The 15,287-nt window shown below is 43.7% G+C and overlaps 1 protein-coding gene across 2 annotated transcripts in view; it reads right to left on the reverse strand.

Annotated features, from left to right (window-relative positions):
- Window positions 1-15,287, reverse strand: part of SLC2A12 (solute carrier family 2 member 12) — a 94,187-nt gene that overhangs the window by 31,825 nt on the left and 47,075 nt on the right. For both annotated transcript variants that reach the window (XM_061428034.1, XM_061428035.1), the window contains one exon: window positions 6,608-7,948. In XM_061428034.1, the coding sequence (XP_061284018.1) occupies window positions 6,608-7,948 (1,341 nt within the window). The remainder of the gene's footprint in view (window positions 1-6,607; window positions 7,949-15,287) is intronic.

Below are 15,287 nucleotides of genomic sequence, written 5' to 3' on the forward strand. Positions count from 1 at the left end.
TCCCTTGGAGTCATGCAGACACCCTGATGGAGTTGGGTGGATCATGGAGGGCCTTGAAAATCACACTTCCTTTCCTTCCAAGATGTGTGATATCATAGTAGAAAGAGAATGGAATTAGGCTTCAGATAGATACCCAGAGATCTAGTCCTAAATCTCTGTGATCTCAATCTCTCAGAATTTCTTGTTTCTTTTTTATAAAAGGGAAATGTAGAGTGGAGCATTTCTAGTCTTCTTTTCATCTTGAAAATGATTTGACTTTTCTGATATGGAAGAAAGTGGGAAGTCATGGTAGATTTGTGAGCTGTGGTGACATGAGGAACATGGTTGTTTAGGGAATACTGGTATGGTGGATGTATGTATGTAGAAAAGGCTGGAAGGGGAAAGAACCACAGGAAGGGCTTCCCAGTAATCTCAGGATGAGACCATAAAGAATAGATGAGGATGGCAGAAAAGGGAGGGACAATATGAACAGAGGAGTCCATTTTGAGGGAAAATCCAAGAACTTTTGATCATTGACTCCATCGGGAAATGGTCCCAGAGCATTAGAACTAAGTGACTGGCAGAGTGACTATTCCATGGAAAACAAAGACATGTCTTCTTGGCATAAGGGGAATAAGAATTCAGCAACAGCTTCTTTGTGTTCAGCTGACAGTGAAGCATCAAAATGGAAAAGTCCAGCACTCGTTGGGAAAAAAGGAACAAGAAGTCATGTGAGGTGATGGAACTCGAGATACGTGACGATCGTCAGCTCAAGGGAGACAATTAACATTCCTGAGAAAATAAATATGAAAGCTTTTATCATGCATTAGCAAAAGAGTGCCTTTGGTTTTATAGCTAAAGAAACAAAAGCCAAGAGACAATAATGAAATGACCTAACCTCTTTTTTAGAACTAGATGGAATGGAAGCTAGTCATATATTTTAACAAGTAATGTTCAATTAAAAGAAATAAATGTCTACACAGAAGACAGAATACAGAGCCTTTGACCCTCTGAAATATTTCTTTCCAGATTCATATTTATTCTCTTAGTCGAGTTTATTACCTGACAATTTTGTCCTGTGCCAATTTAGCTAAGCTGGAACTACATTTCCCAGAATTCCCTTCCCCATGTAGTTCTGGGTGAGGGTTGGCCAAAAGAGAAATTTGCCTGAGACTTGGAAGGCCAAGGTGACACTGAGCCCCGTGCTTGGGGGCTGGCGCCCTGGACATCAATGCAGGATGTATAAGTTGTTGTGATATGCTGGTTGTCCTTGTTGGCATGGAGGAGCAGCCAGTACACCCAGATCTCCTCCTTCACCTTCAAGTACCAGGCCAGGCACATGTGAGGGCTCTGTGAAAAAGGACACTGGTTTCCTGCAGGTGGCCTGCATTATCAGAATTGACGTGGTGAGAGACAAATGTGGGTTCCCATTTCTCCTCAGGGATTCCTGCTTGTCCTAGCAGGGCCCCTGGTCTTTGCTGCCCCTGTTCCAAGTGCAGCTTTTCCTCCCACCTGCCCTGCTGACCTGCAGAAACTTCAGGCAGCATCCAGATGCAGAGGGCACAGGCTTCCCAGACTCTACCAGCTTTCCTCTGAGGCCCTGATAAGTGATCTTCTCTCTTTCCTCTAACTGTCCCTTCCAGATCTGTGCTTTCTCAGCAGCTCCCACAATTATGTGATGTCTAATCCCTGTGGAAAATTCCTTATCTCATATCACTCATAGTGGTTCTACCTTTTCTTATAGAATTTCTCACAGTGTCTTCTCACCAGGCCTTTGTCTAGCAAGCCTCCCTTTAATTGACTACTTGTGCATTTCACTTATTCTCAAAGGATCATCAGCTATCAGAAAAGGATGATGAAATTTTTAAATGCATTTTAATATTTCTAAATAGGCCTCATGATAGACTGGAAACCAATATCAAAGTTCGGGCTACCATGAGGTTTAAGCACACTATTTGGCTACTGGTGACTAAGCTGGAAACCTCCATAATGCCCAGAACTACCCAGGTCCAGCTGTTAACTGAGAAAGAAAGAAACACCTATCTTGCTTAAGCTACTTTTATTTTGGTCTTTTTTGGAGCTGACCTTGAATTTCAACCAATATACATGCTAAACATATCTTAATTCTTTAGTTATTCAGGTAAATGCATGTCAAAACCTTCTTCATTTTATCATTATTTTCCTTCTCTTTTAGCCCATAGTTCAATCTTATAAAAAATGTACATGCTCACTTACCTAGCAGAGCTTCAGAAAAAGAGACTACCTCTATCTTGCATAAAATGCAGTGGCTTATTTAATGACTTCATGCAATGGATAATAATACACAAGTTTCATTTATTCCTATTTCTAATACATCTTCTGGCATCTGGTCCCATCACTTCATGGGAAATAGATGGGGAAACAGTGGAAACAGTGTCAGACTTTATTTTTGGGGGCTCCAAACTCACTGCAGATGGTGATTGCAGCCATGAAATTAAAGGATGCTTACTCCTTGGAAGGAAAGTTATGACCAACCTAGATAGCATATTCAAAAGCAGAGACACTACTTTGGCAACAAAGGTCCATCTAGTCAAGGCTATGGTTTTTCCAATGGTCATGTATGGATGTGAGAGTTGGACTGTGAAGAAAGCTGAGCGCCAAAGAATTGATGCTTTTGAACTGTGGTGTTAGAGAAGACTCTTGAGAGTCCCTTGGACTGCAAGGAGATCCAACCAGTCCATCCTAAAGGAGACCAGTCCTGGGTGTTCATTGGAGGGAATGATGCTGAGGCTGAAACTCCAGTACTTTGGCCACCTCATGCGAAGAGTTGACTCATTGGAAAAGACCCTGATGCTGGGAGGGATTAGGGGCAGGAGGAAAAGGGGACAACAGAGGATGAGATGGCTGGATGGCATCACCGACTCAATGGATGTGAGTTTGAGTGAACTCCAGGAGTTGGTGATGGACAGGGAGGCCTGGTGTGCTGCGATTCGTGGGGTTGCAAAGAGTCAGACATGACTGAGCGACTGAACTGAACTGAGCTGAATACATCTTCAAGGAGAGAACTGAACTAGCAATTAATTGTTACCATCAGGACCAATACAGTTCTGTCTGTTTGTCTTGTCCATTTCATAAACAGTACATGTTTTCATGTGAGCAAGTCACTTAACTTCTCTGAGATTCAGTGTCTTCATTTATAAAATCTAGTGAATGTTTTTCTTCCAAGGCTTGTGGTGAAACCTCCAAAACATGTAAAAAATTCCTAGAGCAGTGTTTGACATAATATTAGTTGACTCTAAAGTTTAAATTATATATATATTTAAAATTAGTATAGAATAATATTTGAGGAATTCTAGAAGGTAAATCAGAGAAGGCAATGGCACCCTACTTCAGTACTCTTGCCTGGAAAATCCCATGGATGGAGGAGCCTGGTAGGCTGCAGTCCATGGGGTCACTAAGAGTCGGACACGACTGAGCGACTTCACTTTCATTTTTCACTTTCCTGCATTGGAGAAGGAAATGGCAACCCACTCCAGTGTTCTTGCCTGGAGAATCCCAGGGACGGGGGAGCCTGGTGGGCTGCTGTCTCTGGGGTCGCACAGAGTCGGACACGACTGAAGCGACTTAGCAGCAGCAGAAGGTAAATAATAAACAGCCTCCAATAAGTTCCCCCAAAGTCAGACTGAACATCCTAAAAGGAAAACTCTTGCTCTAATACAGTAATGTATCAAATGATATATGTGTAACTGAAGAATTACTGCACTTTACAAAGTTATCCAAAAACTAAAGAGAAGAAGTGTAGCATGTGCTCAAGAAGATTCTTATAATGAACAGGTTGGCTCTGGAAGTTTAAAATCAGTTTCTCATATTATAATATGTAGCATGTATTAATCTCTTCCAATCTGAGAGGTTCTCTGAATGAAAACAAAACAAAAAAAAGGCATTCTTTTCTTAGATTCTTAGTTGATCTGTGATATTTCAAAAGACTGGATCAAGAAAACTGATGCAAAAAAGGAAATATTTTTAGTTTTATGATAAATATATAGGTGGAAAAGGGCTTCTCTGGTGGCTCAGACAGTAAAAATCTGCTTGCAATGCGGGAGACCTGAGTTAGATCCCTGGGTTGGGCAGATCCCCTGGAGGAGGGCATGGCAACTCACTCCAGTATTCCTGCCTAGAGACTCACCATGGACAGAAGAAGCTGACAGGTTAAAGTCCGTGGGGTCGCAAAGAGTTGGACTTGACTGAGCATCTAAGCACAGAGAGAAAAAAAAGATGCCAGCAGAGGAAATCAACGGAGCAATAAATACCACCTCAAGTTTATCAAGTGAGCAAAGATTATTGTACTTATTAATATAGAAAGGTCCGTAGACAAGGCTAAGTTGTTCCTTGGTAAAAGCTAGCACTCATATCTTGCTCTTCCGGTAGACTTTAATGAGTTTCTGAAAATAATTTTTAAAAGGTGCTTACTTATTTATTTCATTAGCTGTATGTATCAGAGTTGACATGTAAGCATTGTTATTGCTGCATTTTATGGCTCCCCAAAATTCATATATTGAAACCCTAAACCCCATTGTGATGATATTTGAAATGTGGCCTTTGGGAAGTAATTAGATCATAAGGGTGAAGTTTCCATGATGGAATTAGTACCCTTATAATAAGAGACACAAAAGATATAGCTACTTCTCTCTCTGTCTCTCTCCAACACAGCAAGAAGTCTGCCTTTACAACACAGGAAGAGGGAGCTGCCAAGAACTGAATCTCCTAACTCCTTGATCTTGAACTTCCCAGCCTCCAGACTGTGAGAAATTAATGTTTGTTCTCTAAGCCATGGCGACCCAAGCTGATTAAAACAAGCGTCTCACAGGTACACACCCAAGTAATTGAATCCTGAAATAATGGTAGAAACTTGTTTCCAGGAAACTGTTCGTTAATGGTATTCATCATTTTCAGCCTTAAGAAGCAGTACCAGGGTCCAGGAATCTGTCAGAGAGATCAAGGGTTGATGGTACTGTAGTATTTCCTCTTCTTCCTAAGCACAGTCCTTTATGGGGAAATCTGCCTACCCATGTTGCAAAAGAAAGGGCCAGCTTCAGGACATCAATGCTTTAGATCATGCAATCCAATCTAGCCATCGCTGCTTATACCAGAACAGCCAGTTATGACTCGGCATAGCAAAGAGCAGTGTAGATCAGATTCCTTCTCTGGAATCTGAATGAATCACTATCTAGAGATTGATTTCACAAAGAAGTAGGAGTAGAAGCTAAAAGATGAGGAAGCAGAGAATTGAAGGAAAGGCCACATTGGCCATGTGCAAGTCCAGTCATTAATGAACTCAGATTAAGCAGGCCAAAGCTGCTGATTGCTGAACAGAATGAAGCAGACACAGGGAGCATAGCTCAATCCATTGAACCAAAAACCTCCTTGAAGACAGGACAATATCTGTCTTGCTCATTACTGTTTCCCTATCACTCATAGTTCCTGGCTATTAAAACAATTCGTCACTCAATCTACATTATTTCAATGAAGAGCTAACAGTGGATCACTAGGTCAAGCCCTTTTCCAGAAACACTATCCTGTGTCTGGCAGCTGCATGTGTTCATGAAATTCCTTCTCCTTCAACACAGCCTACATCTTCTTATTATTCCTGAGCTTCCAGCACTTTCCTTTTTTGGAGCAAGTATATCTGCTCCTTGATCATTGTAAATAAACATTTCAATATCAACTCTGTAAATGAGGAAAGAAAGGAGGAAGAAAGAAAGAGGGGTGGAGAAGAATGAGAAGGGAGAGAGAGATGCAGATGGAAGCTAAAGGTGGTAGGGACAGACCGCCCTTGATTTTTAAGCCCGTCCTTTTCCAATGAGGTGCAAAAAAAAAAAAAAAAGAGCTTTCACAACTTCTCTGCAGAGAGGTTTAGAGTTTGGATGAGAAGCTAAAAGATTAAAGAACGGCAACAACCAACCTATGCTAGCAAACTCTAGATGAAGTTTGCTCAAGAGAAGTAATTAAGCTTTGTCATTGCAAAAGACCAACTATATCAAATAAAACAGTCTTGTAGCTACCTCCCTGTAGACTGTTTGCACTGTTTTCAATGGGAATACATGGACCCCCATTCACCCATTTAACAGAGTATAGTCTTGGGAGGTTATTCTAGTGATCAAATATCATCCTTCCCCAAATAATGCCTTCTTAATTCCCTTCTTCATTATTACTGGAATGAATCCATTATTGTGTCTTTGAAAAAATCTAAACACAATTTTTTTCTTCCACCTTCAAAGAAACTAGAGAATTATACAGAAGAAAATGTCCCAGTAAACTTAGACTTCATAAAACAATATATTCTCTTGAGCAATATATCTTTTGAGGTCTGATTCCTTCCCAATTAATTAATAGTAAAGCATCTTCATGTGACAGATAACGGGAAGCTCCTCATTGGTTGGATACTAGCCCAGCACATTTCACAAAGCAGATATAAGACAGGTGTATTTTCCTCATTACCAGAAACATGAGGTGGCCAATACTATTCCTGGCTTGCTTCTAGTATTTCCACGTATGAAGTATTACAGCAGTAGGATGTTCTGACTGGTCAAAAGTAATTGGTAACATTCATAAGGCAAGAGAGGGAAGGAATAAAAACTAAAATACTTACTTGGTCCTAGACCAATTGAAAAGGCAGCAACGTAAACAAGCAAGCTGGCTAAAGAAAGCCATTTCAAAAAAGTGGGGACATCTGCAGAGTCTGTGACGATCTGGTATTCAGTTTGGCTTAGTCCAGCATTTGGTAAGGATGCCAGGGTCGTTTCTCCTCTCCCATTTATGTCATTTCTCGTGGGCCTCAGTGAGCTTCTGCTGTGGAAAGTCATCCCTTTAAAGGATTCTCTAAGAGTGTCATTGCTGGCTGACAAGTTACCTGGTCCATAAAACACAGACTCATCCAAGGACTGGTTGATAGGACTATGGTTTCTGCAGATACTGGTGAAGTTCATGTGGATGTTGAGATTCACGATGCCCATGGTCACCAACGAAGCTGCCATCACAGAGGAACCGATACACAGGAAGGTTTTGCTCCCAACCTGGTCTACGAGAAGGGTGGCTGGGATGGTGCTGATGACCTTGACGACCCCAACCCCGGTGGAGGCGAGGCTAGCTGCCTCATTGCTTTGGAAGCCAACAGACTTCAAAACAGTAGATGCATAGAATAATATGTTCGGCTGGCCAGTGATCTGTACAAAAAATACCAGCGTTAAGCCTATCATGATTCGGGTCCTCATGTTGTCTTTTGAACGAAACAGATCCCAAAAACTGTACTGATATTCATCTTTCAGGGAAGACTTTATCACAGTGAGTTCCTCTGTTGTATCCGAGATAGCTCTCAGCTTTCCAAGAACCTTACTAGCAGCTTCCTCATGTCCCTTCATCACCAGAAATCGAGGACTTGGAGGAAGAAAGTACATTGCAATGGCTTGCAAAACTCCCAAGGGAATAACAAGGCCGAACATGTATTTCCAGCCATGGGAAATGTTGGCAAATGCATAATTTGAAATGTAGGCGAAAAGAATGCCGATGACAATCATCAGTTCATTCAGTGACACGAGAAGGCCTCTTCTGTGTTGGGGAGCAATTTCTGCGATGTAGACACAAGTGGCGGTGGAGGAGAGTGAAATGAAAACTCCAATAGCAATGCGCCCCCCTATAAGAGTGGTGTAAGATAAACTGATAATCAAGACCAGGCTTCCAAGTCCGAGAAGGCAGGAGGACAAAATGATGGCGGCCCTTCTCCCGTACCTGTCAATCAGGACTCCTCCGATTAGAGAGGCCAGGAGGGCCCCGATAAGCAGGGAGCTCACCACCATTTCCTGCTCATGGCAGGTCAGGACTAACAAGGTTCTTATTTGCAGAAGAGCCCCAGAGATGATTCCAAGTTCATACCCCACCAGGAAGCCACTGACAGCAGCTGTGACAGACGACAGGAGAGTATACATGCCACAACCTACGAGCAGAGAGAAGAAACAGGTCAGTTCTGAGTCGCATCTGATGGAGACTCAACCTTGTCTAAGTACATTTTCCATAGCACTGATTATAAACACATATATGTGAAAGTCTCTCAGTCATGTCCGACTCTGCAACCCCATGTACTATACAGTACATGGAATTGTCCAGGCCAGAATACTGGAGTGGGTAGCCTTTCCCTTCTCCAGGGGATCTTCCCAACCCAGGGATCAAACCCAGGTCTTCCACATTGCAGGCGGATTCTTTACCAGCTGAGCAACTAGGGAGAACCATAAACACATATAATTACAGTCAAATAATACACTAACCAAAACATGATTAGATAAAGAAGGAAAAGTCCTTTTTTCTTTTTTGGTGAGGAGGAAGTGGAGGCATTTACATGGTTTTTGTTTGTATGTATGTGTGTGTGATGTGATATTGGTTTTCATTTTGAACAGACCCATATGTGAGATAAACAGATGACAGATGATGGGGACTGAACAAGCAAGAACACAGTTTTGTTCCTGTCTTGGTGCTGGATTGGAAATTCAGAACACCTGGCTCCTCAGGTCCTGCTGTCTAAGGCAAACCCTTGAGAGCAGGATACAGAGGGAAGCAGTCTCTGGAAGGGCCTCAGTCTGCCCAGTGTGGAATCTGGGGGAAAATAAAGCACAGCGTCCAGGAAACCTGCCCTCATGTCTCCTTGGCCAAAATTCAGCCACCCCTGGCTTTGCTGAAACACAGGAGGGTGATGGGGAAGACCAGGGTGTGAGTGCCTTCACAAAGTCGGGGCTGGGTCAGAAAGAAGGGGTGGAGAAGAAGAACAAAAGAGGCTTTGTATTGTCCCATTCTTTTGAGGTTAATATCTGAGGGAAAATGGCAAAATGTTATTGTTGTTGTGTCACTAAGTCAGGTCTGACTCTTTGTGACCCCGTGGACTGTAGCACCCTAGGCTTGTCTATCCTCCACTATCTCCCAGAGTTTGCTCAAATTCATTTTAACAGGCAAAATGTTAAGTCATTCATTTTCAGTGGTAGGTACACCGATGTTTGTTACATGTTTGTAATTTACTTTGGGTACCTGATGCGAAGAGCCAATTCATTGGAAAAGACCCTGATGCTGGGAAAGATTAAAGGCAAAAGGAGAAGGGGGCGGCAGAAGATGAGATGGTTAGATAGCATCACTGACTCAATGGACGTGAATTTGAGCAAACTTGGAGAGATAGCAGAGGACAGGGAAACCTGGAGTGCTTCAGTTCATGGGGTAACAAAGAGCTCAACATGACTTAGTGACTGAACAACAACTTGTCACAACAGAAAGGAAACAAACAAACAAAAAAGACAAAAAGCCAGGGAAGAGTACTGCAGGCAGAAGAAGCAGTAGCTTCCAAGGTCTGAGCACAAGGAAGCTTAGGTCATGTTTTAGGAACTATCAGATGCCAGGATGTATGGGGCATAGCCTGAGCTTGGATAGGGAGGCAGAGGGGGTGTGTGTCAGTGAGCATAGGTAGGTAGAGAGGACACGTAGACTTCATGCTGGACCTGGCAGATCACAGTGACAATTTTTATTGTATTCCCAGTAACAGAGGGTGCATGCCTACTGCTGCTGCTGCTGCTAAGTCGCTTCAGTCGTGTCTGACTCTGTGCGACCCCATAGACGGCAGCCCACCAGGCTCCTCTGTCCATGGGATTCTCCAGGCAAGAACACTGGAGTGGGTTGCCATTTCCTCCTCCAATGCATGAAAGTGAAAAGTGAAAGTGAAGTCACTCAGTCGTGTCCGACTCCTAGTGACCCCTTGGACTGCAGCCCACCAGGCTCCTCCATCCATGGGATTTTCCAGGCAAGAGTACTGGAGTGGGGTGCCATTGCCTTCTCCAGTGTGCATGCCTACTGACCAGTAAAAGGGAAGGTATTCTGAGCTTCTTGCTTTTGTGTGGAGACTAGTTCTTCAAGGGGCCAGACTTGTAGCAGGGGAGGGTAGTTTGTAACCTTGGTGTTGATAGGAAACAGTGCCAGCTTGCATTTGCTTGCATTTGGGTGTGGAGAATGGAATTGATGACAAGCAGACAAATTCAAGAGTTAATTTGAAAGTAAAAATGATGACATTTGCTCATGAATTGGTGTTGGAGGGTAAGGAAGTAGATCAGAACCCAAGATGGCCCCCTGGTTTGAGCAGTCAGTTGGGTGATTTTATAATAGTACCCTGTACATGGGCTTACGTATTATACTATACAGGCAATAGACTGACCTAGGGAAGAAGGCCAGGGGACCTGGCTATGGGTGGGGGTGAAAGGAGAAGTGGAAATCAGAAGTTCCACGTTAGACTTGCTAAAATGTTTGTTTTCCCTGTAAGATGTTCAGATTAAAATATCAGGTAGCAGATTGAGTATACAGATCTGGAACTTAAGAGACAAGTCAAGCCTGGAGAGATGTACTGGGGATTCAGCAATGTGTGTATGATATTTAAAGCCATGGGAAGGGGTGAGATCACTTTGGGAGACAGAACAGAGTAGCAGGAGAGACAGGACGAAAGACGAGGATATTGGGAACACCAGCATTCAGAAGAGGAGACGACAGCAAAGGCAATGGAGAAGCAGAACTGAGATATGTGTGAAATGGACTAGAAATGTGTACTTGGACACACAGTTATCCCAGGCTGAGCTAGGGCTGAGATTGTGCCATTCTGGAGTAGCAGATACGGTTTTAAAATGCTGTTTAGCTTTGGTGAAAGGAGCAGGTCAAACAAAGGTGATCTGAAACCACTTTCCCCCGCTACAAGTATCCAAGGTGTTTCACATCTCTGGGATCCTGATGGCATAAGGAAAACGAAAGACTCCAAAAATAAAATTTAAAAAGCATCAATTATTTAGATGGAGGAACAAATAAAAATGCAATAATCCACAATAAAATAAAGTTGATATATGAGCATTGTCGGAGAAGGCAATGGCACCCCACTCCAGCACTCTTGCCTGGAAAATCCCATGGACGGAGGAGCCTGGTGGGCTGCAGTCCATGGGGTCGCTAAGAGTCGGACACGACTGAGCAACTTCCCTTTCGCTTTTCACTTTTCACTTTCATGCATTGGAGAAGGAAATGGCAACCCACTCCAGTGTTCTTGCCTGGAGAATCCCAGGGACGGGGGAGCCTGGTGGGCTGCGGTCTATGGGGTCGCACAGAGTCGGACACGACTGAAGCGACTTAGCAGCAGCATGAGCATTGTGAACACAAACCATTAAAATGAAACTACATCAGCAACTTATCCAGCTAATTGGAAAACAGATATGTAAAATCCCTACACAACAGGTGTTATCTATTTATATGTAACATAATGAATCAAAACAAATGTGGTTCTTGCCCTCCAAGAAACTTAACATTCCAGTGATATCTCTATTATTTATCATATCTCTTTTAATTTTCATGTGCAAAATCAGTTTACAGCACTCTCGTGCCCTCAGTTTCCACATAAATTATTTCCCCACATAATCTTAAAATTCTCAGCAGATTCTTCTACCAAAAGGAGATTTGGGTCAGATTTTCATATTAGGATAAGAATATTGTATTGCTTTGTATCTCTTCTTGTCATTGTTCATTTTAGCTAAGTCTGATGTGTTGATTAGGGTGTGTGCTTCGTCGATTCATCTCCAATATTCGGATTGGAGAAATAAGTGATTCTGGAGAGTGATGCACCTGGGGAACAGGTTGCATGAGGCCCCTCAGAGGGGATTTAGAGGGACAGAAGGCTGCATGAAGGTACTGAGGCAAGGACCTGGGGGAAGAGATGCCAGAGCTGTGTGAGCAGCAGCAGATGTCTTTGCCACATTGTCCTTCTCCTTCCCCTTCCCTAGTTTCTCTCTCTTGTTGGATGGGAAATAGTGCTTCCCTGCAAAAAGAATGGAGAAGGCAATGGCACCCCACTCCAGTACTCTTGCCTGGAAAATCCCATGGATGGAGGAGCCTGATAGGCTGCAGTCCATGGGTTGCTAAGAGTCAGACACTACTGAGCGACTTCCCTTTCACTTTTCACTTTCATGCATTGGAGAAGGAAATGGCAACCCACTCTAGTGTTCTTGCCTGGAGAATCCCAGGGACGGGGGAGCCTGATCGGCTGCCCTCTACGGGGTCACACAGAGTCGGACACGACTGAAGTGACTTAGCAGCAGCAGCAGAAAGAAAGACCCTTTGAGATACATCCAGATACTCCTTGATGCTCTATTATTCTACTTTAGAGAGAGTTGAGGTGGTGGATTAAGGGGGAAAGCAGGTGGAGGAGGGTACAAGTCCCAGGCCCAGCTTCTTGTGGTCTGGGGAAAAAAGCTCCTAACAGAACAGAGATGTAGCCTTTTCTTCAGCTTTCTGGACTTAACTTCATATGCCTAGTTCTTTTATTCAGAGTTCATAGGACACTGACAGACTAGGGTATATGCAAAGGGTCTAGAAACCATCCCAGTTTTTCAATGGCCCTCTTGATATCCAGCAGCTAGTGCTCAGTACAATTCTTCAGAGATATAATAAAATTGTCTCTATATGAATTGATAAAAAATTATCTGTACAAAATCACAAATTTTTAAAAATTATATATCACAATATTATCTATCTATCGATGCATAGCTGGATGACATGTCCTGGGCCCTGGCTGGATGACATGCCCTGGGCCGTGGCTGTCCCACCAAAGAAGTTATGCTTTTGAACTCTGGTGTTGGAGAAGATACTTGAGAGTCCCTTGGACTGCAAGGAGATCAAACCAGTCAATCCTAAAGGAAATCAGTCCCGAATATTCATTGGAAGGACTGATGCTGAAGCTGAAACTCCAATACTTTGGCCACCTGAAGCAAAGAACTTACTCATTGGAAAAGACCCTGGTCCTGGGAAAGATTGAAGGCAGGAGGAGAAGGGGATGACAGAGGATGAGATGGTTGGATGGCATCACCAACTCAATGGACATGAGTTTGAGCAAGCTCTGGAAGTTGGTGATAGAGAAGCCTGGCATGCTGCAGTCCATGGGGTTGCAAAAAGTTGGAGACACACAAAACAATCACCTATCTATCTAGGCAATTTGCCTTCAACAACTGCATCCCAGGCTTCCCTGTTGGCTCAGTGGTAAAGAATCTGCCTGCCAATGCAAGAGACACAGGTTCAATCCTTGATCCAGGAAGATCCCACACTCCATTAAGTAACTAAGCTTGTGCGCCACACCTATTGATCCTGTGTTCTAGAGCCTGGGAGCTGCAACTATTGAAGCCCGCACACCCTAGAGCCCAAGCTCTGCAACCAGAAGCCACTGCAACAAGAAGGCCGAGCACTGCAACGAGAGAGGAGCCCCTGCTCACCACAACTAGAGAAAAGCCCCTAGCAATGAAGACCCAGCACAGCCATTGATAAATAAATTAAATTAATTATTTAAAAAATTTTTGCACTCCATGACCCTATTCTCACATGAGTGAGGTGATACCAACATAGGTTATATGCTACAGAATTAAGCTAAGGTCTTCATTGTCTGAATTTTATTGGAAGAGTATATCTTCCCTGTTATATGCTTTAAGGGTTACTGCTCCAAACTAGTTTCCCCATTCATCTCACTGCTACTTATTACTGCTGAGGTCCATTATGGTCCTCAAGCTGCCCATTCAAGATTTGGAATTTTAATTTAGGGTGGAAGGCTAGTCCCCAAGTCTTCCAAGATCTCAGCCCTGTGACACCTTAGGACTTCCCCACAGGAAATTTTCCTGGTGCTACTTTACCATACAAATAAAATGAAGAAAGACATAGAGTAGGGTTTGTTTTTTCTTTTCTTTTTTTCTGTATTTACCTTTTGGTTGCTGATGACAGAAGCAGGATGCTACCCTATGGATGCCAGAAAGCAGAGATAACTTTCCCAAAAAATCTGACAGAGACCAGGAGGAAAGAAAAAGAATGGCTGCTTAATCATGAATGGCAGTCTGGAGCAGGACAGAGTCTGGGGTGGACAGAGGAGAAGCAGCCAGCGCTGAAGGAGAGAGGAGGGTGAGGAATCATAATTAGAGCCTTTTCAACAAACATCCAGCCCTGAAGTCAGTCCGCACTTCCAGTTCATGGTGAAGTTTAGCATTCCTGGCCATTCTGCCCATGGATTTGCTTCACGAGAGCCCTTCTCTACATCCCTGTGTCCCCCTAAAGGTGCCATAGGGGATTCTCAGCCTTTTGTGGACATCACAGAAGTAGAAACTATCTAGAAACTTCTAACTGGTACCCACAGGCTGCTGGGTCATGCCTACACTCTGAGTCTGGCTGCTTTGTTAGTAATAGACCAGTCGTGTTCCTTTGGAGCAAGGATAATTCCTTAATAAGATAATAAAGTAAAACTGTTCCTATTGAAGATGTGATCACAACCCAGAGGCTTTATGCAAATGAGCACTGAGACCCACATCCCTGGCACAAAGGGCGGCCAACTCCCACAGGCTAGGCAGCTGCAGCCACTTCCACAACAATAGCCGCATTGTCTGCCGCTCACGGTGACTCAGACGAAACCACAACTTTAACTGGCTTGCACCCGAACACTCCATCTTCCACAATATTTGACTTTGTGCCCACTTTTTTATTTCCTTTTCTTCTCCATATGCCTATTATATCATAAGTACATAATGGAACACACAACAGACACTTGGCGGAAGACTGCCTTCTACAGCAAACTGGAAAGCGTGCACACACAGGTTCTTTTTTTGGCAGGCAGCCAGGTCATTATACAGCTTGACCAACTGTGAAGGTTTCACACATTGAAAAGACCTCCTACTTCATCATTTGCTTGAGAAAAACTTGCAGTGGCCCCCAAATGGCCTTGCATCTGTGTTCTCCCTGCTCTCAGCTCCTCCTTCCCGAACACCTGTAATCCCAACCCATCACTCAAGAGTCATTTCAAGTGCCACCACCCCCAGAGTGACTGGCCTGTTCTGTCACCTTCTGCTACCCCACCCTCGACCCCTCTGGACTCCCACTGTGCACAGAATATGGGGTTCCAGACATATGAAGGCATATTAGTAAGTCACTTATTTATTGACCTGTTTGTCTTCCCCTCTCACACAGGAAGACTTTGAGGCAAGAACTCTCCTTTCCTTAACATCTGTATTCTCACCTCTAGTCTTTGGCACAGGAGCTGCTGCTGCTGCTAAATCACTTCAGTCGTGTCTGACTCTGTGTGACCCCATAGACGGCAGCCTACCAGGCTCCCCCGTCCCTGGGATTCTTCAGGCAAGAACACTGGAGTGGGTTGCCATTTCCTTCTCCAATGCATGAAATTGAAAAGTGAAAGTGAAGTCACTCAGTTGTGTCCGACTCTTAGCGACCCCATGGACTATAGCCTACCAGGC

Source organism: Bos javanicus, chromosome 9, assembly GCF_032452875.1.
Source record: "Bos javanicus breed banteng chromosome 9, ARS-OSU_banteng_1.0, whole genome shotgun sequence".
NCBI classification, from domain to species: Eukaryota; Metazoa; Chordata; class Mammalia; order Artiodactyla; family Bovidae; genus Bos; species Bos javanicus.